Here is a 25,000-nt window from a genome sequence, read left to right as displayed (position 1 = left end):
TTTTTTCACGCTCTTCCTCCCTTTTTTATTATTTTGGAAAGTATTTTATCCCCTCTTCGTAGTATTATAATTCTTTCGTGGAAAGATGTACACGGAGGTTTGTCATATCATCCCTTTGAAAAAATAAGTCGAAAGAATTTTGAATTTTTTTTTTGTGTAGTGATTACTTTTATGTTTTCATACCGTCAAATGATCGATTTTGAGAATGGACGCTCATCAAAATAGCGATAAAGGATAAATACACCATAATCAGATCTACCATAGTATATCCAAATACACTTGGAATCATAACAACTTCATTATGACTCCCCTCTATGAGAGATAACATTTCCCTTGTTCTTAAGTGATGTGTGACTTCGAAGAGGATCTGTGCGGGTTCACACTGGAGGATAAACACGGCCATTGGGTGTGGACGTACCCGCACAACCCTGACAATGATTTCCCTCACCCGACCAAGGATCACACTTATTACACCGGATATGGTAACATGATACTTCATGTAGTGATGATAATGATAAAGAACATTAGATTATATCAATGTTATGGTATGACCATTAAAGCATATAATGAATGATGATACTAACAGTCATTACAAAACAGTAATGTTGATCTAGTATTAATGAATTAAATAAACATTTGCTTTAAAACTTTTGAATATCATTTTCGCTTTATGTTATTACAAAAAGCGCTTTGTAATAACGTAAACATATAGTTTAAAAATAAGCCAAAAAGATGTTACTTATCCTGTCCTCCTAACACAGGCCACTACCTAGCCGCGCCCTTAGAAGACGACCGCGAGGGTGAGGTGGGGCGCGTGGTGACCCCCGAGTACAGCCTGGAGAGGCACGAAGAACAGTGCCTCGTCTTCTGGTTCGTCCACAACGGGAACACAAACAGGGACGTCCTCGAAGTCTATGTCAAGCATGGACTGAGCATCTTTCCTCGGCCTGTATGGAAGGAGAAGGGTAAGGCGTCAGGAGGAAGATGTTATATTTGATGTACTTACTATACTCAAAGGATGAACAAGGTGACGCATGGACGGAGTTAAAAGACATGACTATACGGATAATTTGATTGTAAATGTGACGAGTTTTGGTATATTTTATATCATGTGACGTTTAGGTTTATTTTGTTTATGATAGAATAGTCCCGCAAGGTTCTTATTGGTACATCATAAAATTTAGGGTTAGCGTTGACCATAATTTCCGAGAGCAGGAGAGTGTGACTTGTGTATAATGGCATGAATAATTCGGTAACGAAATGATTAGAAACAAATAATGAAAAGTTTTAGATAAATTAGGGAAATATAGCACAATAAAACCTACTAAACGATCCGGTCTCCCGTCCCTTAGGCAACCACGGGTTCACGTGGATGCAAGCTAACATCGCCATACCCTCCGGTCGAAACCAATTCAGCGTGACATGGCGTGCCGTGCAGATGAAGAGGGACAACCAAGGAGTCTTTGCGCTTGACGATGTGGAGATCCTGGAGAAGGAGTGCCCGAATATAGGTATAAACGATTTAATGCTACAGGGAGTGACAAAGAAAGGATGGGTGAGAGAAGAAAAGGAAATTTGATAACATGGAAATTCTCGGTTGCATAGTGGGTCTCCGGAAGCATGCAAGGAGACGTAAAATTCTTCCCTCTGCATTTAACAAAATTAATTATTCCTGCTTATTCCCAGGCACTTGCACCTTCCAATGGGGGACGTGTGGGTGGCAGAACCTTTTCCAGACAGACAACATGACAGACGAAACGGACTGGATTCAGATCTCGGGAGACGACGGTCTGAACGGGATTACGCCTCCAGCAGACCACAAAGGGGACACCAAAGGTACGATTACGATTTGATTATATTTTTTTGTTTGTTTTTGTAAATCTTGAGAGAAGTTATGGGCAATGTTGTATTCACCCTAAATACCATATGAAATCATATATTATATGCTATCACTTTTTTGTGTCCTTCAATTACAAAGAACGAGACAAAGCACCAATAAAGGATACAATTGACTGTAACAATAAAATCTGCTTTCACAATAGCGAGGTTCCTCTACGTGGACGATATCGACGGAAATACGGGAACAGCCTTGTTGGAGAGTCAGCTGTTGACACCTGAACAACATAGCGATTTCTGCTTCTCATTCTGGTTCTATATAGACGTGAGTTGATGTAACTCGTTGTTTAGTTATTTGTAAAGGTATCCAGAGAGAATCGTCATATTGTTCTTTGTCCCCCGTTCCTATGGATACGGACTGAAAAAAGAGAGGGACAAAAATATTCAAAACCATTACCTCACACATGCATTTCTTCCTAACGACCCTTCCCATCATCAACAGTACCATAGCCCATATCTAAATTAACCTTCACCAACAAAGACAACTTTCCTCCTCCGGTCTTTCACCAGGGAGTGCCAGAGGACGAGATGAGCATCAGCTCCGTGTTATCCGATGGCACCGAGAAAGTTCTTTGGCTCTATGACGGTGCCAGCCAAGGATGGACTCAAGGCCAAGTGAGGGTCAACGCGGGCATATTCATCATCGACGAATTGCCTTATCAAGTGAGTGGAAAGGCTGGATGTGATGGAAATGATGACATGAACTGGTGTAAATGTCTTGTCAATACTTTATGAATAAATAGATTGAACATGTATAGGTTGATGAAAAAAAAAATGTTTAAGAAATTATTGTGTAGGATAGATCAATCTTTATTTGAAGAGTATGTGGTCATGGGGTTAACAACAGTACTAATGAATGGTAATAGTGGCAGTAGTAATAGTAGTAGTATAGTATAGTGATTGTAGTAATAGCGGTAGGAGTAACAACAACAGTAATAATAGCAAGATTATTAACAATGATAATAAGGATTTAAATGATAGCACTGATAATAGTAACAATAAAAATAAGGAGAAACAAAAGATAAGGATTACAATGATGATGGTGAGAACAGAAGCAATAACAAGCCTCCTTCAAAGACAAATAGGACCACCACAAAAGGAAATATCTAGCAAATCCATTTTCTATAATTGATTATACTGACAAGGAATCAGTTAATTTCATCCCAGATCCTTATGCAAATCGCTGAAATAGATGACAAATCAATTGCTTCATAAGTCATAGCCAACCCAATCCGCCCGTAACCTTTCCCGAAATCCTGATAGCAAGCCATCACATAACCTCCTTCGGCGTCGATAACAACAATGCCATCAATTCCAGTGATGACAATAAACATCAGACCAAATAAACTAACCTTTCCTCCTCGCCGCTTAGCTCTACATTCGCGGCCGGAGGACCACGACAACCACCGTCATCGCCATGGATGACTTCGTCTTCAAGAGAGAGCTTGAGTGCAAGACCCTGCCGCCTCCACCCACCACGCCCCCGCCCCAGATAGGGCTATGGGCGTGCACTTTCACCCACGAAGACTACTGCGGGATGACGTTCACTGGGGCTGGCAAATGGGATTTCAGCAACGATGACTCGGCTTTGGATCACGGCGCAGGTAGGCCTATAACGCTTTCGGAGTTTGTGTTTGATTTTCTTGCTCCATGCATTTTCTTCGGTTGTGATTGTCTATGAATGGTACATAAAAAAGTGGTAGGTTAAAAAGAAAGAAAGAAATAAAAGGAAGAGAGAGATAGAAAGGCATATGTGTATATAAATGAAAGAGGAATAGTGACCCCTTAAAATAAAGATAAACAGAAAAACGATAGAGGAAATCAGAATGACTGCATCACAGGAGGCTTTTCCCTCATATTCTCCTCAGATTCCTCTACCTTGGTGCTGAGGGCGGACCAGGGGAAGGGGAGTAGAGGCGCCCTGCCATCACTCCCGGCGGTAGAAGGGCCTCGGTGCTTCACCTTCTGGTATCAGATCAATGGAGCTGATGCTGGCGAAGTGTCGGTTGTCGTTACGTAAGCCAATGTGGAGTTTGTTGACGTTTTTTAGAGGAGTTTTTCTTTTTTATTCATTTATTGATTTTATTTAGGTGAGAACGTATTACGTGTAACATCGTGAGATATAAATTTGTATAATGCGGGTTGAATTACATACAATACCATTCATCACATCAAAAACAAAATCCACCCATGTATTCATCTATTCATCCAGTCATGTATTCATTTATTCATTTTCTTCATATCTATAACCAATCAGTACATCTATTATAATTACTCACTCACGTGTTCCCCATGCAGACAAAGCGGAGGCAAAGAGGAAGCGCTCTGGACACGTGGCTGGCCTCAAGTGGCTTGGATGCTCGCCTCCGTTGACATTCCTGTTGACGGTTCTTCGAAGGTAGGATCCTGTTTGGGATTATTATTAGATTTCTCTGTTTGTTGTACAATTGAGCCCCTGTGAGGCATGTTTTAATGATGTTTAGTTTACCTAGGGCTTGTCTTGTTATATGAGTCAAGATTCATGAAGAGGATTATAAAACTTACTATCAAATTTAGATACGTTCTTTCCTATTACAAATAAGTTCGTCGTGAAGATTTACCCGAGGAAAAATATTATATTACAGGTGGAAATCGTTGGTCTGATGGGCGAAAACACCGAGGCAACTATTGCGATTGATGACCTTACGATCCTAGAGCGTTCGTGCGATGCTGGGCCCACAGACGGTCCTGTAGTTGGCAGTAAGTGATCAGAGTACATTGTGGCAGCTGTAGAAAGGCCTAGATAAGAATGAATAATTTTGCAATTTGATTACTGTGGGAATTTGATACCGGACCTTTGATTGCATAGTGCAGAATTAATCTTTCTCATTCATACTCTTTTACTGATGATCGTGACAATGGCTAGTAATTCTCATCAAGTGTACATTTAAAATATGAGGACGTGAGCAAAAGTAACACATATACCACACACTTCAATATTCATTATGATTTCCACCCAAGACTGCGAATTCGAAGAGAGCTCCATCTGCGGCTACACCTCGGAGGCGGGTATCGGAGACTGGAAGTGGATCTCTCCCCACGTGGACACGGGTGACGGGGTTCCTCACCCGCCCGTGGATCATACCTACAACACGGGCTACGGTAAGGGATACTCATTTACTCGTATGGGTATAAGCATATTGTTAGAAAACATAAGAAAAGATATATATCAGAATACAATATAATAGAAAAGAAAAGATACATACATGTTGATATTTAATAACATCTACGAAGTTAAATTCAAAGATCAGAGTTTGTACATGAGAAGACTAATTGGATATGGATATGTATACTTTTTTTTAAAGGAAGGCTGTATTTAGAGCTTATAGAATACGAAATTTGTTAATATTTCACGCCAATATTCCAACTTTTCACTGAAGGTGTCATAGGTATCTCAACATATAACTTTCTTCGAAGGTCACTACATGGAGGCGTCGCTGGTCCCCTCGGAAACAGAAGGACTCGTAGGCCGTTTGAAAGGGCCGGAGTTCATGCAGCCAGACGACCTCCAACAATGTGCTTCCTTCTGGTACATCCACAACGGTGGCTCCAACTTGGACAAACTCTTAGTGTACGCCAACCAGTCCGGAGAAGTCGGCCTACCGCTGTGGAGGGAGACAGGTATTTCCTTTTGTCGGAAGTCAGTCTTGCTGTTGTGCTATTTCTAAAATGCAGTAGTTTCTTTAGGTACGTTACAAGTAGGGTTTATATTGATTTTATAATCTTTCGTCGTAAAAGCAGAAAACAGAAAATAAACTCACTACGACGCAGTGCATACCTTTCTATTTTTTCTCAAACTTCTCCAAAACACCAGATAAACAAAGTTATCATTTTTTCCCTATCTCTCAGCGGGGTACATCAACACGTGGCTCTCAGCGTCAGTGCCAGTGCCAGCGGGAGCCTTGACGGTGCAGTTGCTATGGGAAGCTTGGCAGGATAAGCGTGAAGAGCATTCCTCCATTGCTGTTGATGACATCACTATCAAAAATGAAGCTTGTGAAGCCATTGGTGAGGCACTACATCTCTTGCAGTTGGAGTGATGTATTTCACCTGTGGATCTAGATTTCTGTTTCGTCGGTCTCTCTTTGGCTACCGAGTATTTTTTAGTTGTGTTTTCCCGTGGTAGGGCACGTGGTTTGCATTCTGATATGTTCGTTTCCTGAGATTTATGATTATGATGATGATATTATCATTACTGACGGCATTACCATCATCATTATTATTATCATTATTACTATTATCATTAACGTGATCATGCTTAGTACTATCAGTGTTATTAAATATATCATTATCATCGTTAATAACACTATCAGTACTATTGTTATAATTATTATTATCCTTCTTATCATCACTATAAGAATCATCGCTTTTATAATGATCCTTTTCATTACTCTCATCAACACCATTATGATCTTTTACTCTTATCATCATCATCATCACCTTCACCATCATCCTCATCATTTACTTTCCATTTCCGCGACCCTCCCCAAGGCACATGCACCTTCGAGGCGAGCACTTGCGGCTGGCAGAACGTCGCGGATGAGAGCGTAGGGTCAGGCAAGCCGTTCTGGGTTCGGGGTTCGGGCGAAGGGGGATACGCCGATGCCCCGCCGGAAGACCACGAAGGCAGTCAGCTCGGTGGGTCTTGTCTTGGGACAATCTTTTTGTTGTTGTTATGAAATGTTATATATATATATATATATATATATATATATATATATATATATATATATATATATATACATACATACATACACACAATACTAAATATATATATTATATCATATATTAATACACACACACACACACACATACACACACACACACACACACACACACACACACACACACACACACACACACACATATATATATATATATATATATATATATATATATATATATATATATATATATATATATATACATATATATATATATATATATATATATATATATATATATATATATATATATATATATATATATGTATATGTATATATATATTTATATAGATATATTTTTTTGTTTTCCTTTTTAAATCTATTCTCCTCTTTCTTTCAGTGTTTTTTTTTCTCTCATTCTCTTTCTTTTACACTTCTCTTTCTCTCTCCCTCCCTCCATCTCCCACCCTCCCTCTATCTCCCTCCCTTTCTCTCTCTCTCTCTCTCTCTCTCTCTCTCTCTCTCTCTCTCTCTCTCTCTCTCTCTCTCTCTCTCTCTCTCTCTCTCTCTCTCTCTCTCTCTCTCTCTCTCTCTCTCTCTCTCTCTCTCTCTCTCTCTCTCTCTCTCTCTCTCTCTCTCTCTCTCTCTCTCTCTCTCTCTCTCTTTCTCGCTATGTCATTCTCTTATTCTCTCTCTCTCTCTCTCTCTCTCTCTCTCTCTCTCTCTCTCTCTCTCTCTCTCTCTCTCTCTCTCTCTCTCTTGTCTCTCTCTCTCTCTCTCTCTCTCTCTCTCTCTCTCTCTCTCTCTCTCTCTCTCTCTCTCTCTCTCTCTCTCTCTCTCTCTCTCTCTCTCTTTCTCTCTCTCTATGTATCTCTCTCTCAGTCTTTCCCTCTCGTCTTCTCCTCCTCTCTCCTTCCTAGTCTCTTCCCTCTCTTTATTCCTATTCTGTCTCACGCCAAACAACAACTAATAACAGCCATTCGAAATCCCTCCCACACACTAACCGCGACAGAAACCCACGAGTTATAACGTCCTTTTCTCCTGTCGCCTCTAGCGATGTTCCTCTATGTGGGGTCGACCATGTTTGGCACCGGCCTGGCACTGCTGGAGAGTCAGATGCTCATACCCGAACAGCACAACAACCTCTGCTTCCATTTTTGGTGGTTCCTGGAGGTAGGCGGGGAGAGAGACCGGGTTTCACACACACGAAGGGAAAGTCTATTTTGACCGTTTTGTGTACTTTTTTTTTCTTTTTTTTTTTTTTGGTATGTGGTAAGCGAGCAAGAGAACAGTGTGTTATTTAGTATTTGGAATGTTCCTGTGTGTGTTTTGGAAATGTATGAATTGAGTAAGGAATCTACAAACACCTTATTTACTCTAAATAATGCGATGATTTACTTAATTTTGATATTTCTTAAATCGTCATTAAAAATAAAAGCAGTAATCATAATATCACATCAAATGTGTATGAACGTCAAAAAGACTCCCCCTTTATTTTTGCTCTAACAATCTCTTCAGGAAACGACGGCGAAATCTCGGTGAATCCTTTTCTCGAATCATTTTACTAATCATCTTTACTAAGATTCATTCCTGGATCTTAAAAAAAAAAAAAACGAGTACGAGTTCCTTTTAATCTATCTTTTTTTTTTGTCTATTTAGTCTTTTTGTCTATTAGTTTGATATTCTAATCTAAAAGTTATTTTTTTAAAATCTATTAGATTGATTTTTCAACGTACCGATATAATCTTTGAATCTATAAATTAGACATTTTAATCAATCAAATTAATCCTTCAATCCTAACCTTCTGATCAGTCCAGCTGACCCTAACCCAACCCACCCTCTCTCCAGGGCACGGCCCCCGAAGACACCATCTGGATCCACCTGCGCAGGGACGACGGCGAGGAGGTCGAGATCTGGAGGCAGAAGGCGGACTCCCCCGGCGGCTCGTGGCGGGAAGGACAAATCCACATCGAGGCGGACGGCGTGTTCGAGCCCGCGGCGTACCAGGTAAGGGGCGGGGGGAGGAGAGGGATCGGGGAATCGGTCGGAGATGAAAATGAGGGAGGAGAGAAAGGGGAGGATGATGGTGATGAATTGGGTTAAGGAGGCGATAGGGTAATGTGCCTCGGAGCTTTTATGATAATGACAAGGATAATGATACTCAACATGTTAGTGGTAATTATGATAGTAATGAAAATAGTAGGGATAGTGGTGATTATAAACACCAGTAAAATAACAATAAATAACAATTATAACAATATTGTTAATGATAATGGAAATTATAACAATGATAATGAAAACTGTAACAGTAATAATAATGGCAATGATTACAATGATAACAATAGCGATAATGGTAATATTGTTATAAATAAAATAATATGAATAATGACACTCAGAGTAATGATAATAGTTGTGGTAATAATTATAATAATAATAGTAATGATACTGATAATAGTAATGAACATAATAATAATAATGATGATAATGATGATTATAGTAATGATACTGATAATGGTGATAATAATGATGATAATCATAAGGACATAAAACAGCAACAATGATGATGACAATAATAATGATAATAATGATAATGACACTAATAACTATAACAATATATACAACACTTATAATGACACTAGTAGTATCAATAATAGCAAATACAACACGAACAGCAATGCTAACGATAACCTCACCTCTTTCGCAAAATCTTACTGTATCCCTCCCTCTCCCCCTCTCCCTCCCCCTCCCCCTCCTCCAGATACGCATCGGCGGAATGCGAGCCACTGAGCTGTCGACCATCGCCGTCGACGACTTCGACATGACCAAGTTCTCCGGCTCTTGCGACACCTTGCCCTCCGACCACGTGACTCCGGTGCCGACTGCAGGTCCAAGCTTATGGAGTTGTGACTTCGAAAGCGACAGCGATCACTTCTGCGGCATGATCCCGACGGGCGAGGCCGAGTGGGTGCTGATGCTGGGCCAGGATACGTCGGATCACAGTGACGGTAGGATTAGTATTTGGGTGAAGATGCTGTTTACTATTTATAGGTCAAACAGGGAAGGAAATTGGAGGTATAGATTTATGTGTTACAATATGTAAATCGATAGCTACATTGAGGAGCAAAATAGGGGCCGGCCGAACGGATGATCAGATACTCCTGGTTGTGCTCGATGGCCAGTGATAATGGCAACAAATCTTGTCCTATTTCGATGTTTTGCTGGATAATATCACTAGTCCATTATACTCAGAACCGCTAATCTTGCGAAGGAACAAAAATTGAGCTCCGCCAGATCCCCAAACACATCGCTGTTCGCATTCCCTCACAGGAACCAAGTACATATCGCTCCTCGGGATGACAGGAGAGGAAGGACGACTTGCTCTTCCTACGCTGGCATCCGAGGACGGCCCTCGGTGCCTCACCTTCTGGTACCTCCTGGAAGGGGCTCAGGCCGGCGAGCTGTCCATCATAGTCACGTGAGTACTTTCATCTTTGATGTATTACATTTGAATTATGTTGTGTCATATATGTTTAAACGACTGGTTAATTCAGTCTTTTTTTCATAAGTCATTGAGGAAAAATATACTTTACTCGTAAATAACTCTTTGGTTACCTCAGAACCGACGGCACGGAAAAGAAGATATGGGCAAGGTCGCTGCCCGAAGCTGACTGGACGAAGGCCTCGGTCAACGTGCCCATTGACGGCTCCTCCTTGGTAGGTCTTGCGTGAACGATCCCGGAGTGAAGGGCTGGGGAGCAATGAAGGAGGAACGGGGAATTCGAGACTTGATTAGACTTGAACTTAATCTTAGAATCAATCAGACTTACACAAACTTATTTTCAAGTAAAACAGATCAGATTTAAATTTAATTCTAACGAATACTTATCTTAGTTAAGACGTCTTAGATAGACGAAAAGGGCAAGAAAATAGTGATAGACATAACTGTCCACTATGTATCCAAACCAGTATATTCATGATACAGGAGCATATCACTGATAACGACTTACTCTCTCCACTTGCTAATATTCCAGATTGACTTAACGGGCCTTAAAGGAGACAATGCGGAAGCGTCAGTGCTGGTGGACGACATGTATGTTCTTCTGACATCATGTGAGGCGGATGCTGCCACTGGTGAGGCAAAATAGAATGGAACGCTATAGTTGTCTGTAAACTTCCAATCTGGACATAGACAAACTTTTTTCAAAGTAAATCAGAGATCAGATTTTAAATTTAATTCTAACGAAATACTTATCTTAGTTAAGACGTTCTTTGATAGACGAAAAGGGCAAGAAAAAATCGTGATAGACCATACTGTTCACTCAGTATCCAAACCAGTATATTCATGATTACAGGAGCTACACTAATAATTCCAGATTGACTTAACGGGCCTTAAAGGAGGACATTGCGGAAGCGCAGTGTGGTGGACGACAAGTAAGTTGCTTCTGAATCATGTGAGCGGATGCTTGCCACTGGTGAGGCAAAATGGAATGGAACGTGTTGTGTATATCGTATATGTGTGGGCGGATGCTGCCATGGTGAGGCAAAATAGAATGGAACCGCTATTGCTATAGGATAAATCGTTGTGTGTGTGTGTTTGTGTGAAAAATGTGTGTGTGTGTGTGTGTGTGTGTGTGTGTGTGTGTTTGAGAGAGGGAGAGGGAGAGAGAGAGAGAGAGAGAGAGGAGCTGAGAGATGAGAGAGAGAGAGTGAGAGAGAGAGAGAGAGGAGGAGCGAGAGAGAGAGAGAGAGTGAGAGAGAGAGAGAAAGAGAGAGAGAGAGAGAGAGAGAGAGAGAGAGAGAGAGAGAGAAAGAGAGAGAGAGAGAGTGAAAGAGAGAGAGAGAGAGAGAAAGAGAGAGAGAGAGAGAGAGAGAGAGAGAGAGAGAGAGAGAGAGAGAGAGAGAGAGAGAGAGAGAGAGAGAGAGAGAGAGAGAGAGAGTGAGAGTGAGTGACTGAGTTCTGATTCATAGATAAAGTGAGAAAATCCCCATGTACAGTAGGATGAATCAATTCACATTCTCGCCGGTAAGAACACGTCTTGCGGCATTTAGACTCCTATGCATCAGGGCCAACAAGTCGAATCCTTCGTAAACCTATTTATCTTCCAATACAGATTGCGGATTTGAGGAGGATAAAATCTGCGGCTACACCAGCGAACCCGGAATCGGGAACTGGACGCGGGTGTCTCCCCACGACGACAACGATGGCACTGTCCCTCATACGCCTGTGGACCACACCTATAACACCGGCTATGGTACAGTGGATCTCTTTCGTATTGTAGATGTATGCGTGGTGAGGATTTTGCTATGGGAATTATTTGTTAAGGATAGGTAGTGGTAAGACTTTTTTTGCGTATCTTCATTATTTTTGTTTTTCTACCATTATTATTACTTACGTTTTGATGATTACTGTCGCATCCTTATTTTTTTTCCTGTCACTACTACAAAAAGGCAAAAAGAGACACAGACATTGACGGCTCCTCCTTGGTAGGTCTTGCGTGAACGATCCCGGAGTGAAGGGCTGGGGAGCAATGGAGGAGGAACGGGGAATTCGAGACTTGATTAGACTTGAACTTAAACTTCAATCAGACTTAGACAAACTTATTTTCAAGTAAAAGAGATCAGATTTAAATTTAATTCTAACGAATACTTATCTTAGTTAAGACGTCTTAGATAGACGAAAAGGGCAAGAAAATAGTGATAGACATAACTGTTCACTCTGTATCCAAACCAGTATATTCATGATACAGGAGCATATCACTAATATTCCAGATTGACTTAACGGGCCTTAAAGGAGACAATGCGGAAGCGTCAGTGCTGGTGGACGACATGTATGTGCTTCTGACATCATGTGAAGCGGATGCTGCCACTGGTGAGGCAAAATGGAATGGAACGCTATTGTGTGTATGTGTGTTGATATAGATATATCGTGTATGTGTGTGTTTGTGTGTGTGTGTGTGTGTGTGTGTGTGTGTGTGTGTGTGTGTGTGTGTGTGTGTGTGTGAGAGAGAGAGAGAGAGAGAGAGAGAGAGAGAGGGAGGAGGGAGGAGGAGGGAGGGGGAAGGGGAAAGGGAGAGGGAAAGAGAAAGGGGTAAGGGAGGAGGAGGAGTGGGAGGGAGAGGGAAAGAGAAAGGGGTAAGGGAGGAGGAGGAGTGGAAGGGAGAGGGAAAGGGAAAGGGAAAAGGAAGGGAGAGGGAAAGAGAAAGGGGTAAGGGAGGAGGAGGAGTGGAAGGGAGAGGGAAAGAGAAAGGGGAAGGAAAGGAAAGGGAAAGGGAAAGAGAAAGGGGAAGGGGAAGGGGAGGAGTGGAAGGGAAAGGGAAAAGAAAGGGGAAGGGGAAGGGGAAGAAAAGGGAAAGGGGAAGGGGAAAGGGAAAGGGAAAGGGGAAGGGGAAAGGGAAAGGGAAAGGGAAAGGGGAAGGGGAAGGGGAAGGGGAAAGGGAAAGGGAAAGGGGAAGGGGAAAGGGAAAGGGAAAGGGAAAGGGAAAGGGAAAGGGGAAGGGGAAGGAGAAAAGGAAGGGGAAAGGGAAAGGGAAGAGAAAGGGGAAGAGGAAGGGAAAGAGGAAGGGAAAGGGGAAAAGGAAGGGATGGGAAGGGGAAGAGGAAGGGGAAAAGGAAGGGGAAGGGGAAAAGGAACGGGAAGGGGGAGGGAAAGGGAAAGAGAAAGGGGAAGGGGAAAGAGAAGGGAAGGAGAAAGGAAAAGGTAGGATAAGGGGAAAGGGAAGGGGAAAGGGGAAGGGGAAGGGGAAGGGGAAGGGGAAGGGGAAGGGGAAGGGGAAGGGGAAGGGGAAAGGGAGAGGGGAAAGAGGAAGGGGAGGGGGAAGGGGAAAGGAGGGAAGAGGGAAAGGGGAGGAGGAAGGGTGAGGACGAGGGAAAAGGAGGGAAAAGGGAAGAGGGAGGAGGAAGGGTGAGGGCGAGGGAAAAGGAAGGGGGAAGGGAAAGGGGAAGGGGAAGGGGAAGGGGAAAGGGAGAGGGAAAGAGAAAGGGAAAGTGGCAAAGGGGGAGGGGTAGGGGGAGGGGAAGGGGGGAAGAGGGAAGAGGAAGGGGAAGGGGTGAGGACGAGTGGAGGGGAAGGGGAAGGACGAGGGGAAGGGGAAGGGGAAGGGGAAGGGGAAGGGGAAGGGGAAGGGGAAGGGGAAGGGGAAGGGGAAGGGGAAGGGGAAGGGGAAAGGGAGAGGGAAAGAGAAAGGGAAAGTGAAGGGAAAAGGGAAAGGGATTGGGAAAGAGAGAGAGAGAGAGAGAGAGAGAGAGAGAGAGAGAGAGAGAGAGAGAGAGAGAGAGAGAGAGAGAGAGAGAGAGAGAGAGAGAGAGAGAGAGAGAGAGAGAATCTTCATGGCAGGTTCTGAAATGATGATGAGAGAGAGAAATTAATGGTTGTTGCAAAAATGTTGATAAATGAAAATGCTGATGGTTGCTTTGGAGGGTACATATTAGATTTGGGTGTTTGTCTTATATTGAGATATCGTAATGAGTTACTTCGGCTTAAAATTTCGATTACACTGTGGTGTGAAGTAATCTGTGGGTATTGATGGTATAGGTGGACTTGCGAGGATGCATTCAACTGGGCGAGGCTAGATTGCAAAAATTTTATACCGTACTTATTTTCTATCTGCTATAAGAGATTTCTTGGTGGGAATATCAAGCCATCACTCTTCATGATTAAAAAAGTTGATGTACGTTGCCACAGTCACACACACATGATTTTCGCATCATCCATAAATGATCCTGACTGATACAATTCCTATTCCTATTCCAGCCATGTATCTCTACATAGACACAGCGTTCGAAGGCACTGGAATGGCACTGCTCGAGAGCCAGATGTTCCAACCTGAGCAGCACAACAACCTTTGCTTTCACTTCTGGTTCTTTATTCAGGTGAGACACATAGGGCCCTTGCTTGTAGAGATCCTAGCAATGACAGCAAATTAACCAAGTACAAGAAGACATCACAATTTCAGTAATGATCTTATAAGAAAATAAAACCAATCGGTCATAACAATAGCAACTAACAAACAACTTCGACCGATCGTGAACAGGGCGGGAAAGGGGACAACATATGGATCGAACTGCAAAAGGAAGACGGCAAGAAACACGAGGTGTGGAATGCAAACAACCAGGGCGACGTGTTTGGAATGTGGAAGGAGGGACAAATACATATCAAGGCGGATAACCTCTTCACCCCTGCTCCGTATCAGGTAGGAGAGAGAGAGAGAGGGAGAGAGAGAGAGAGAGAGAGAGAGAGAGAGAGAGAGAGAGAGAGAGAGAGAGAGAGAGAGAGAGAGAGAGAGAGAGAGAGAGAGAGAACTCAAAGTGTCAGCGAAAATTACAACCAACCAGTCTCAAAAATATAATATGAACCTGAAGAACTTATTTAGACATCTTTCTCTTTCCAACAAGGTCTTCATCGTTGGCTTCCGCAAGTCAGACTTGGCCATAATTGCCATCGACGACTTCAATATGGCCAAATTCGACGACAGTTGTCCACTGCTGCCAGCAAGCAACGTACGTGTTCGAGTTTCGTCTCTGTGGCATTATGACTTGTAGGAATGGTCATCTTTGTATATTTACCGATCTGTTGTTACGTATCCTGCATGTCTTTCTTAGTAAATTTTCTATCTTAATATTTTGTTAGCAATATGCCATTATTTTTCGATCATGAGAACTAAGTCATCAGTTATGATATTTAGTTTCTATTAACCAGTGTCAATGGATGACCCTTGGAAACTAGGCGTATATAATTCGCAATTAAGGAGATTGTTTATTCGCAAGCAGGATGTGTCTTGTGACTTCTCTGAAGACCAGTGTGGTTGGACGAACGACCCAGACAACGAAATAGACTGGAAATATAATGGTGAGTCATTGGCTACAACGGATCATACTGTCAATGAAATGCTTGCCAGATATAAGCATGTTATTTCGATAATATAATTTGCTTGAACCATGATCATACTCATTATTCAATATGGAGAATAGAAGAACAATACAACATAGGAACTTATTTTAATGACTGTATTCTATCATAGCTTTATTCCCATATTCATATGACATTTCTTCCTTTTCAAAGCCGAGCTCCATGAGATGTGGCTGGACCCGGCGGACGTGGGAGACAATTACAGGACCCCCCTTTATAGGAGCCCCGTTGTTGAGGTTGACGAAGGCGAATCCCTGTGCTTCAGTCTGACTTGGAAGAAGGAAGACCAAGCCGATGCCTCACTCTCCGTCAGGCTTTATAGGTGAGGGGGAGTGTGTGATGGCGGGGGCGAGGGGCGGGGTGAAGGGGAATGGGTAGGTGATGGGGTAGGAGGGAGCGGGAGGGTAAGGTTAAGGTTTGGAGAGGAAAATGAAAAATGGAAGAGAATCTGGTCACGGATGAAGGGAAGCGAAGGAGAGAGAGAGAGAGAGAGAGAGAGAGAGAGAGAGAGAGAGAGAGAGAGAGAGAGAGAGAGAGAGAGAGAGAGAGAGAGAGAGAGAGAGAGACTCACAGAGAAACGGAGAGGGCGAGAGAGAAAGTGAAATTAAAAGCCCAGTAACATTACTCCTCCCCACCATCACCGCCGCCCTCTTCGGTTCCTCAGCGAGGGCTTCGTGGAGGAAGAAACGCTGATGACGATCCACGACGGCGTCTCAGGCGCGTACAGGAACACCAGCGTCGAGGTCACCAAGTCGGGGAGGCACCACTTCGTGATCGCGGGTCTGGTGAGCCCCCGTTGGGAAGGAATCATGAGCTTTAACGCCGTCTCGATGACTCAGAAGCCCTGTTCGGATGGTAGGTCGAACTTGAAGTCTTGGTGGTTTTGGTCGTGTGATTTCACGGTTGAGGCTTTTTCTTTCCTTTACATAAGTTATGGAATACTCTCATAGCACATGCAAACACAGACACATGTATGCATAATAGAAATACTGTTCATGATTGCAAAAAAAAAAAAAAAAAAAAAAAAAAAACAGTAAACACAATAAAACTATATCCATCTTCTCCCCCTTACCCTCTCCCTCCCCTCCCCTATACCAATATTGACCCCTCCCCCCCTCTCCCTCTCCCTTCTCTCCTCCAGCCGTGGTCACAGGAGGACTTTCTTGTGACTTCGAAAACCCACAGCAATGCGGCTTCCACACTTCCATTTCCGGAGACTCAGCGAAGTGGACGTGGGGCTCCGGCACACCTTCCCTCGACCATACTCTCAATGCTATGGATGGTTGGCTTCTTATCTTATTTCGCTCTTATTTCTCCTCTTTTCATTTGCTTCTAATACCGTGACGTACTTTAGTCGATTTCCATTTCCTTTTGTGAAAAAATATGTATTTAATTTTCTATGATTGAGCATCAGTGGGTAAACCTTTTTGTTTTTATTTCTATCCAGTGGGAGATTCGTCTCTTGTGTTGATCGCTGTGAGCTTTCATTTTTCGATTTGCGATATCAATGTTTTTGATGAAGTGGATTTCTTAACTATCACGTCAACTTAAAAAGTTACACATCTTCTTCTTTATAAAGGTCACACAATGTACGTCGTGGTGGACGAAGTAGGAAGCAACAAGATCACACATTTAGTTACTCCCCCCATCGCGCCGGTGGATGAGTACTTGTGCATTACCTTCTGGGTGTACATGCAAGGCATGCAGTCGTCTAGGCTTACGGTGAGGACTGGGTTTATTGTAAGTGTGTGTGTATGTGTCTGTGCGTGTGTATCTGTGTATATGTGTGTGTGTGTTTGTGCATGTGTATCTGTGTATGTGTGTGTGTGTGTGTGTGTGTGTGTGTGTGTGTGTGTGTGTGTGTGTGTGTGTGTGTGTGTGTGTGTGTGTGTGTGTGTGTGTGTGTGTCTGTGCGTGTCTGTGCGTATGTATATGTGTATGTGTGTGTGTGTGTGTGTGTGTGTGTGTTTGTACGTATATATGTGTGTGCGTTTGTGTGTGTTAGTGTATGTATAGAAGGAATACAGAGAACCAATATGCTTTTATTTATCTCAGTTTCATTCACCTTCGCTGTCACACCTCTAAGCGTTATCCCTTGATCATCAGGTGTACACAGAACAAGGGGGGCTTAACAGCCTGCCGCTCTGGACGAAGCAGAAGACCTTCGGATTGGAATGGCGCGGCGCCTCAGCCAGCTCCAGAGTCGATGTTTCTCAAAACTTTACGGTTAGTAGTATGTGCTGTTCATGTGTGATGGTTAGTTATGCTTATTTTAATATATAATAGTTTACTATGCATGGTGTTCATATAAAGGGGTTATTCATGCATATTATTCATACAACACAAAGCTCCCTTAAAACGCATTCCCGCGTCGCAGGTGGTCTTCGAATTACTATCGTACGAGGAGGCCAGGTTCGAGACCGTGGCCGTGGACGACGTGCAGGTCAGCCCAGGGAGCTGCCCGGAACCCGTCTCTTGCAACTTCGATGAGGACCTCTGCCTCTGGACGCAAGTACACAATGACGTGCTGAACTGGATGCTTGTCAACAGCGAGGGGGATCTCTTAGACCATACATCTGGTAAGTGTCGTGGGATAGGCGGTGTTTTGGGGGGAAGGAGTGCTCGGTGCTTGTTGTGGAGGAAGAAAAGGGCGCAGGTGGGTGGGCGCGATTTATTGGTTGTTTGGTGACAGTCAGGGTGATTTTCATGGCTAAAGGTTTGGTGGGTTTGTGGGAAATAAACGTTGTTTTAGGATAACATATTGGTGATAAAGTGGTGTTAGTTGTTCTTGAAGAAAAATGGTGAGAAAAAGGTAATTTTCGTGGTCTTATCTCTGGTGACCAAAGCATTTAAGTAGTTTGGGATTTAATGCAGTATCTCCCTGGTAAGTAATAATGTCTGCATTAACGAACACGAATTTTCAAAAGCTCTGAACAAAAATACAACATAGCATTTATAGATTGAATTATTTATATCTTCATACTTATGTTGTTGTTTTTTTGTCTTCCCCTGAGTCAACCATCTGAGTATAGATCATGTTCAGTCGTAACTTTACAGCAACAAAGAAACAGTATAAAATTTCAATAATGGATTCGTAAAAGATGATTTCGCTTTCATCCTCTGTTCTCTTCTCTTTCCAAAAGGCACTGGATATTTCCTTGCCCTGAAGACAGGACCTCCGGCGGCACCTGGCGACTCGGCGGCGTTGGAATCTGAGCCCATCAGGGTCTCGGAAACGGCTTGCCTCTCCTTCTGGTAAGTTTACCCTAATCCATTACATTATTGTTATACTAGAGGAAAAAATTATTTGTTTAGGAAACAGTAATTACTGCCTTTAAGAACTGTGGCTGTTATTGAGAAAAATATGTACTAGAGGCGAAACCTTTCCATATCTTGTCTTTCAGCCAATTGCATTCAGAGTGATTTCATATAGTAATAGGCATATTTTGATTCTATCTGCCTTCTTGCATATTCCTTTGAAACATTAATTTAAAGAAAATATATCGATTTTCCCTTTCCGTAGAATATTGTTCACATTGAAATTAGCCTACATTATTTCAAACGTTCAGTAACGATAATAACGCTGTTTTGACCAATCCTTGCCTCCAAGTAGGTTTAAAGAAAATTGATAAGTTATGTAATCTTTTATATACAGTGACAATAGAAATATCATGTGGTGAAGTACTTGACTCTCTGAATATGTCCATTATCCTTCAGGTACAATATATAAGGTACGAAAAAAACAGTAACGCATTCTAAAATACAGTAGTGGGGTGTTAGATTCACAGTGCATTCCCGTCCCGCCTCAGGTACAACATGTGGGGCTCAGGGATAGAGCACCTCAATGTGCAGCGCCGAGAGGGCGAATTTGATGCCACGTCGCTGTGGAAGGTCGAGGGAGCACACACCCCGAACGCGTCGGAGTGGGAGTATGCAAGCTTACCCGTCTACAGCACCTCCAGCGATTTTTTGGTAAGGGACTAAGATCACCAATTGGAATACCTTAATGATACACTCTTCTCTCTCACTGGACTCACACCAGGTCTTTCATTAAGTAGATTTTGCTTCAATCAAATGGCGTCTGATTTTTGATTTTTCGCTGCTTCTTAATATTAAGATATTGGGAGAGTAATATATCTTCCTTCAATGAAAAACGTCCTTATCCCAACGTCCATTTATTCCGAGCCAACGATTCTCTCCTGACGCAGCTGAAACTGCAAGCTGTCTTATCGGGAGTAGATGAGACCGCCCACGGAACGATCGCCGTGGATGACATCATCCTCGTAGCGGCGGTGGAGTGTAGCTACGAGCCCCCCGACGCAGAGGTCCTTCCCGCCACCGACCCTCCGCCGACGCCCAAACCCACACCTACGCCAGGGTTCCTGCAGTCCTGTGACTTCGAGGATTTTGAGAAGCCGTTCTGTGGCTGGACAGACATCTCAGCCAACGAGGATTACAAGTGGGAGATTGTGAAGGTATTCTTGTTATTGTTGTTATTATTATTATTGTTATAATTACAAGTAGTACCGTTATTTGCATTATCATCATCGTTGTTATTATTGTTATAATTTATATTAACATTGTTATTATCATTATTGTCATCATTGTTATTTTTATTACTATTATTATTGTCATTATCATTATCATTGTTATTGTCATCATTATCATAACTATTACTGTTACTCTCATTATTATCATTACCATTATTATCATTATTACTAATTGTATCATAATCATGTTTATAGTTAGACGCATGGTATGTTAGTAATTGTGGTATTTGATAAGACCTCTAACAACGTTTTCCCTTTTTAACCACACATAAAAAGGAAAAACTATTTACAACTTCCTACCTTGCGACAAAACAGGGAGCTCTCGGCGTGGAGGGCATCGGGCCGGTGTCTGACCACACGACGGGAAAAGGTCACTATGCTTCCGTCAGTCGAGGGCCAGACATGGATCAGGTCACCGACGAGATCTCGATCCTCCAAAGTCCCCAACTCCAAGACAGACATGACGACTGCTTCGTCTTCTGGTACTTCCTGTGGGGGCAGTCCACGCAGCTGGCTGTGAGTGCTTTATTTATTTGGTCTTTTTTTAGTTGAGAAACCGTGCGTTGGTGTGTGTATGAGAGTGAGGGTATGAGTGTATGTGTGAGGGTGAAAGTAAGGGTGAATGTGACTGATGGGGAGTGAGTGCGAGTGTGAGTGAATGTGATTGTCAAAGTAAAATAAAATGAAACGCTATTATGTGTATGTCTGTGTGAGATAGATATATCGAGATAGTGCGAGTGCGAGTGCGAGTGAGAGTGAGAGTGAGAGTGAGAGTGAGAGTGAGAGTGTGTGTGTGTGAGAGAGAGAGAGAGAGAGAGAGAGAGAGAGAGAGAGAGAGAGAGAGAGAGAGAGAGAGAGAGAGAGAGAGAGAGAGAGAGAGAGAGAGAGAGAGAGAGAGAGAGAGAGAGAGAGAGAGAGAGAGAGAGAGAGAGAGAGAGAGAGAGAGAGAGAGAGAGAGAGAGAGAGAGAGAGGCAGAGACAGAGACAGAGACAGAGACAGAGACAGAGACAGAGGCAGAGAGAGAGAGAGAGAAAGAGAAAGAAAGAAAGAGAGAAAGGCAGAAAGAAAGAAAGACTAGCACGCCATAAAGTCAAGAGAAAGACAAAACCACAGACAGACAGACGCAGAAACAACAACAACAACAAAAACCCCACCCCGCCCTCTCCACCTTCCAGCTCAAAATCAACGGCGATGAGCAGTGGTCGCGCTCCGGCAGCCAAGGGAACAAGTGGCTGCCAGCGAAAGTGGTGCTGGACCACAGCGACGCCCAGTGGCTCCTGACCCTCGAATCGAAACTCGGCGCTGACCACGAGGACGTCTATGTGGCTATCGATGACTTCCTGTACTACGATTTGTCATGCGAGAATGTCACGGTGAGTCATCCTCGTCGGTCACTCACTTATCTCTTTGTTTGTTAAGTTTGTCTATTTGTATTTTTGTCTCCGTTTGATATGTAGTATGTAATCGTTTGTCATTCGTATCACGCGCACACAGTCTTTTAGATTTAGATTTTGATGTGAGGCGAGATGGGATGTTTGATAAAGTTTATGGGGATTGTAAAGTTTCTGTCTGCTAAATTCTCTTTGTGTTTCCCTTTAAATTTGCATATTTCATCATGTATCTATATGCTTTATTCATATTCATATTTTTATTTGTATCTATATAATTTGCTGCTGATAATTTTCTGTCTATACCTTTCACTCCGTTTGCCTGTCTGTTAATATATATATATATATATATATATATATATATATATATATATATATATATATATATATATATATATATATATACATATACACACTCCTTCTCTCTCCCCTACCTTCCTCCCCTCCTCCCTCCCTCCCTCACTTCCTCCCTTCCTCCCTCCCTCCTTCTCTCTCTCTCTCTTTCTCTCTCTCTTATCTTTCTCTCTCTCTTATCTTTCTCTCATTCCACCATCCTTCCCCCAGATCGTCGGGTCATCTGGAAGGCAGTGTGACTTGGAGGAGGAGGACCTGTGTGGCTGGAAACAAGTGACAGGCGATGACGAGACGGACTGGCAGTGGGTGAATGGAACGACAGGAGGTAAAGGCATTATACTATGGAGGGTTTGTCGTCTGTCGTGACGTTTCTGGAGGAGTTTGGGAGGGATATCGTATGATGAGAATTATTTATATCTCATTAGTCCGTAAGATTTGTCGTTTGTTAGAGAGAGAGAGAGAGAGAGAGAGAGAGAGAGAGAGAGAGAGAGAGAGAGTGTGATATTAGAGAAACATGCCATTTCAAGGATTTAAAAAAGATAAATCGATCGCCTAAATCAAACATCCAAACCAATCTCAACTGAACGAAAGGAAAGAACTGATATTTGTTTCTTTCAACGCAACATCAGGCCTAGCAATGGACCACACGTACAGCACAGAGGCCGGCCACTTCCTGCAACTTGCATCGTCCCAAGGCGGCGCGATTGAGCACCAGCGAGCGGACATCGAGATACAGCCGTTCCTCCTGGAGACCGTGGGACAATACTGCTTCCAGCTCTACTACACGCGCTTCGGAGGAGCTTATGTAGGATACTTGAAGGTTATGGTGAGTATGGGGCTTGTGGCCTGGGATATTATTTTCATTTGTTTTATGAAAATGATCATTGTTACTACTACTACTACTACTTCTCTATTACTGAAACTACTACTACTACTATTATCATTATTATTAGTAGTACTATTACTGATTAAACTTTCCGCATCAAAACTATGCCGCCCCGTTTCTTCCGTCCATCAGGTCGTTTTCGCGGGTCAAGTCTCCTCGTTCATCGAGCTCACCGACCAGATGGGCGTCACTGAGTGGACTCTCCTGCAGCAGACCTACACCAGCCTTGTCCCGAACGCCACCGTGGGCTTCGTTATCGCGGGAGAAGTGGGTGTAACCGACCCAGAGTACGGCGAGTCTGTGGTGGCTGTGGACGACTTCTCTCTCACCAACAGCGCATGTCCTACGGTATGTCTTCATGGGGTTCGTGGAGTGTCAATCAGTGTATTGTGAGAATTTTCATTTTTGTGTTTGTGCATTTTGTTATCAGTGTGATGGTGATTCATTATCACACTATACACCAGCAGTAGGAATGGAAATGATCGAAGAAGTGACTCGTCTTAACCACAAAAATTGTAGATATCTATACATGACAACACCACACACCCTTGACGTCCGTTCTCCTCACAGCCTGGTTCGTGTACCTTTGAAGACACTCACCTCTGCTCTTGGCACATCGAGGCGAGCGAGGACCTAGCGTGGCAGCTCACAGACGGCCAGGAAAGCCACGACCATGGCCCTCAGACTGACCACACAACGAGTACCGCGACAGGTAAAGTCCTCTTGTCTTACGCATTATGAAAAAAAAAAAAAATATATATATATAAGAATACCACTATAAGGCAACGATTCAGTTTCTTTGACGACTTTTTCTACCTTCCCCTGCATTAGACTTTGCAGGTATCGCATTCATTGCAAATCTATTAACCAAAAACCCGAATAAAACCACAGGAGGCTACATGATCGTCGAGGACTTCGGGGAGCACATAGGGATGTCGACGGCCCTTGTGAGCACACGCATCCCCGTGGACGTGTACGGATTTTGCTTCTCCTTCTACTTCTCCCTCAGCGGGGACCCCGACGCCAAACTGAACGTGTCCATGCGCACCGACCGGGGCAAGGACCTCCTGTGGACGATGTCTGGGGACCAAGGACAAGACTGGGTCTTCGGTCAGGTGAGAGCAAGAGGGTTGCGAGATTCGAGTTGTTGGTTGATTTTCATGATGTTTTCTGTAGCTTTTTTTTTAGGGTATTCTCTGCGTGTGTAATTGTTTTCTGTTTTCTTTAATTGCATGATGAGTTCTGTACTCTAAGTATCAACAGTATGTAATGAGTATGATATGTTCTATAAGGGATTGGTCTATCAAAAAAAAAAAAAAATCATAAATCCAATTAAAAAAAGTTAAAGCAAAAACACAGACCCCTTCCGTAGCCTTACAATCCCGATCCTCCCGTCTCCTCAGGTGGGAATCCCCGGGGCCTCAGGAAGCAGCGAGTTCGAGCTGGTCGTGGAGGGCATCACGGGCTCCTTCGCCAATGGCTGGATCGCAGTCGACGACCTCCTCACTCTGACTGGCGAGTGCGGGATGCAGCCTCCCATTGCCACTCCCACGCCCATGCCTTCTACCACGTCTTCGCCAGGTGGGTCTCGGTCGAAAGGCCGTCTTGGTATTGTTGTATAGAGTTGTGTTGACGTTTTTAGGAAGGTGGGGTCTGAGGAAAAAATATTATATGATTACTTTCTAAAGAACAAAAACAAAAAAAATTATAGTTCTGTAAATGAAAATGCGTTTTATAAGAATATCATGACACAGGTACATCGAAATCCCTTATATACATATATTTGACTTCATCTCCACATTCACCGAGCAAAAGCAAATAGATCAATAATAAAATAAACAAAGACAGTAAAAGACCACCTTTCCCTCTCCCTTGCAGTTACCATCATCTTCGAATGCGACTTCGAGATCGACAAGTGCGACACAGAGCAAGCCACATCCGACGACTTCGACTGGGCTTACCAACACACAGAAGACGACTTCGAACTACCTCAAGGCGGTTACCTCTTGGCAGATTCGACAGGCAGGTCTCCCGGTGATCGAGCCGTTGTTGTCACTCCGGCTGTGAGCTACGTGGGCTACCAGTGTGTCTCCTTCAGGTGCGTCTTTGGTTTGTTAGAAGATGATTGTAAAATTAGAGTAATCAGAATTGACATATGTCGAGGAGGTAATCCGCTAGTGTATATAACCCTTTGCATATTTGCTTATTATTCCTCATATCAAGAATAAATAGATGAAAGAACAAACTACCATTTTGTCTCAGACGGATGTATATGAAAATAGTGTTTCGCGTACCTTCACAGATACCGAACTTTGGG

At 43.1% G+C, this 25,000-nt stretch overlaps 1 protein-coding gene across 1 annotated transcript in view; it reads left to right on the top strand.

The window, feature by feature from the left end:
- LOC122249758 (MAM and LDL-receptor class A domain-containing protein 1-like) overlaps positions 1 to 25,000 on the top strand; it is a 76,251-nt gene that overhangs the window by 31,252 nt on the left and 19,999 nt on the right. The window contains exons 23-68 of the mRNA XM_086544919.1: positions 345 to 482; positions 762 to 965; positions 1,353 to 1,511; positions 1,687 to 1,836; positions 2,043 to 2,161; positions 2,407 to 2,559; positions 3,269 to 3,500; positions 3,765 to 3,912; positions 4,195 to 4,294; positions 4,521 to 4,635; positions 4,897 to 5,037; positions 5,353 to 5,556; positions 5,785 to 5,943; positions 6,427 to 6,573; positions 7,654 to 7,772; positions 8,448 to 8,606; positions 9,358 to 9,604; positions 9,927 to 10,074; positions 10,217 to 10,313; positions 10,631 to 10,730; positions 11,711 to 11,927; positions 12,088 to 12,207; positions 12,347 to 12,468; positions 14,314 to 14,468; positions 14,630 to 14,788; positions 14,991 to 15,095; positions 15,366 to 15,444; positions 15,658 to 15,826; positions 16,169 to 16,359; positions 16,646 to 16,786; positions 17,084 to 17,226; positions 17,611 to 17,730; positions 17,882 to 18,083; positions 18,648 to 18,759; positions 19,314 to 19,476; positions 19,713 to 19,979; positions 20,370 to 20,570; positions 21,231 to 21,428; positions 22,008 to 22,122; positions 22,427 to 22,623; positions 22,816 to 23,031; positions 23,254 to 23,395; positions 23,575 to 23,798; positions 24,087 to 24,264; positions 24,562 to 24,781; positions 24,986 to 25,000. The exon at positions 24,986 to 25,000 is cut by the window's right edge and continues 136 nt beyond it. Of these exons, the coding sequence (XP_086401045.1) occupies positions 345 to 482; positions 762 to 965; positions 1,353 to 1,511; positions 1,687 to 1,836; positions 2,043 to 2,161; positions 2,407 to 2,559; positions 3,269 to 3,500; positions 3,765 to 3,912; positions 4,195 to 4,294; positions 4,521 to 4,635; positions 4,897 to 5,037; positions 5,353 to 5,556; positions 5,785 to 5,943; positions 6,427 to 6,573; positions 7,654 to 7,772; positions 8,448 to 8,606; positions 9,358 to 9,604; positions 9,927 to 10,074; positions 10,217 to 10,313; positions 10,631 to 10,730; positions 11,711 to 11,927; positions 12,088 to 12,207; positions 12,347 to 12,468; positions 14,314 to 14,468; positions 14,630 to 14,788; positions 14,991 to 15,095; positions 15,366 to 15,444; positions 15,658 to 15,826; positions 16,169 to 16,359; positions 16,646 to 16,786; positions 17,084 to 17,226; positions 17,611 to 17,730; positions 17,882 to 18,083; positions 18,648 to 18,759; positions 19,314 to 19,476; positions 19,713 to 19,979; positions 20,370 to 20,570; positions 21,231 to 21,428; positions 22,008 to 22,122; positions 22,427 to 22,623; positions 22,816 to 23,031; positions 23,254 to 23,395; positions 23,575 to 23,798; positions 24,087 to 24,264; positions 24,562 to 24,781; positions 24,986 to 25,000 (7,210 nt within the window). The remainder of the gene's footprint in view (positions 1 to 344; positions 483 to 761; positions 966 to 1,352; positions 1,512 to 1,686; positions 1,837 to 2,042; positions 2,162 to 2,406; positions 2,560 to 3,268; positions 3,501 to 3,764; positions 3,913 to 4,194; positions 4,295 to 4,520; positions 4,636 to 4,896; positions 5,038 to 5,352; positions 5,557 to 5,784; positions 5,944 to 6,426; positions 6,574 to 7,653; positions 7,773 to 8,447; positions 8,607 to 9,357; positions 9,605 to 9,926; positions 10,075 to 10,216; positions 10,314 to 10,630; positions 10,731 to 11,710; positions 11,928 to 12,087; positions 12,208 to 12,346; positions 12,469 to 14,313; positions 14,469 to 14,629; positions 14,789 to 14,990; positions 15,096 to 15,365; positions 15,445 to 15,657; positions 15,827 to 16,168; positions 16,360 to 16,645; positions 16,787 to 17,083; positions 17,227 to 17,610; positions 17,731 to 17,881; positions 18,084 to 18,647; positions 18,760 to 19,313; positions 19,477 to 19,712; positions 19,980 to 20,369; positions 20,571 to 21,230; positions 21,429 to 22,007; positions 22,123 to 22,426; positions 22,624 to 22,815; positions 23,032 to 23,253; positions 23,396 to 23,574; positions 23,799 to 24,086; positions 24,265 to 24,561; positions 24,782 to 24,985) is intronic.

This window comes from Penaeus japonicus, unplaced genomic scaffold, assembly GCF_977035675.1.
Source record: "Penaeus japonicus unplaced genomic scaffold, GWHDUDI00000001_assembly GWHDUDI00000001, whole genome shotgun sequence".
Lineage (NCBI taxonomy): Eukaryota > Metazoa > Arthropoda > Malacostraca > Decapoda > Penaeidae > Penaeus > Penaeus japonicus.
The sequence above is the reverse complement of the archived record's forward strand: the minus strand, read 5'-3'. Positions and strand labels throughout refer to the sequence as shown.